Source organism: Montipora capricornis, chromosome 7, assembly GCF_036669925.1.
Source record: "Montipora capricornis isolate CH-2021 chromosome 7, ASM3666992v2, whole genome shotgun sequence".
In the NCBI taxonomy this organism is placed as follows: Eukaryota; Metazoa; Cnidaria; class Anthozoa; order Scleractinia; family Acroporidae; genus Montipora; species Montipora capricornis.
The window spans coordinates 16,164,237-16,165,626 of record NC_090889.1 but is presented as its reverse complement, the minus strand read 5'-3'; the positions used below and the strand labels follow the sequence as shown (position 1 = coordinate 16,165,626).

Below are 1,390 nucleotides of genomic sequence, written 5' to 3'. Positions count from 1 at the left end.
GTTTATGTTCCCTTTGAAAAAAAACATCCATTCTCATTCTCGCTGGTTAATAATTAAATAGAAGCGGTTAATCCTTATATGATTGGTTAAATATTAACTTCGTTTAATAAAGTCCAGTCCAGGGTCCAGTCCAGAGTCCAGTCCAGAGTCCAGTCCAAAGTCCAGTCCAGAGTCCAGTCCATGTTTCCCAGTTGGCCGAGCAAGCACATGTCAATTTTTCTTATAAGACAGGGTCAGACAGCTGCTGATTAGCTAGACTGCGCCATATAACAGAATTTCTGATTTGCTGTTTCTTAATGCTAACGATGGGTCGAACCGTCGAACCAAAATTTCTCGATGGCTTCAAGAATATGAAGGCTGCCTATCGGCAGCAATAACCAGGGAGCTCCGCTCTTAGGCTTGGCTAAATCCATATGTTAATTCGTTGTAGGCCAAGTATATTGTTTATCCAATTTGAACAAAGCACTAGAGGTCAGTTCTAGCCTTGACGGTGATTGGCCAATACAAAGATAAATAGTTGTCAGCTGTTGAAACAGCTGTTGTTATCTCAAATGGATTCCTTTTCGCGTGACTGGTTTGCTTCCGCTTTTTATTCAAGATGGCGGGGAAGTGTGCTGCAATGGGCTGTTGCTTTTCCTTCTTGGTGATAATAGGTTTCATCTTCTTCCTTACATTTTATCTACCGAGTTATTGGCCAATTTGGATTGGTAACCAGCCGGGTAGCGGTAACTTCAAGACTCTCATTGTGTATGACAACAGCTTGGATTCCGATCCCTCATACACACTAAAATGCAACGTGTTCGCCGTGCCAGGATTTACGATGCCTTCGTTGCAGTCCTTCACAGAGGCAACAACCACAGGGTTTATTTTGAATGGACTGGCGGTGTATTCAAAGCTCTCAAATGCATGCCAGCCGCTGGAGGATGTACGCAATGCACCAAATCAGGTCCACAAAGTCGCTCTTCTTAATATGACAAACAACAACAATACTTTGTGTCCTTTGGAGAAGCTGACAGTAAATGCACAGAACGCAGGGTACTCTGTGTTGATATGTTTTACAGAAGAAGGCTTAGATGGTTTTCCTTCGTCCTACAAGCTCCTGATTCCAATTTTACATGCTACAAACGAGGACTGTGAACTAGTCCCCAAGGACTCATTCCCTTATTGTCAGTATTGTGATACTAATTCTTTTTTGGTTTCCAACGACCGAACAAATGTGGAGATCCGAGTTCCACCCCGCGCGCAATACTCCTTTGAACTGGAGAAAATGAAATCATATTTAAGCCGACTTTATTACTGGTTCCTCGTTGGACCGATAATAACTTTGGTTTGGCTGAGACGTACAAAGAAATTATGTTGGATGTCTGGAGCTCGACAAGTAGGTGAAGGT

At 42.8% G+C, this 1,390-nt stretch overlaps 1 protein-coding gene across 1 annotated transcript in view; it reads left to right on the top strand.

Annotated features, from left to right (window-relative positions):
• Positions 1-201: 201 nt before the first annotated feature.
• The window catches only part of LOC138058277 (uncharacterized), a 3,367-nt gene continuing 2,178 nt past the window's right edge, over positions 202-1,390 (top strand). Inside the window, exon 1 of the mRNA XM_068904192.1 lies at positions 202-1,390. This exon is cut by the window's right edge and continues 187 nt beyond it. Within this exon, the coding sequence (XP_068760293.1) occupies positions 599-1,390 (792 nt within the window). The 5' untranslated portion in view covers positions 202-598.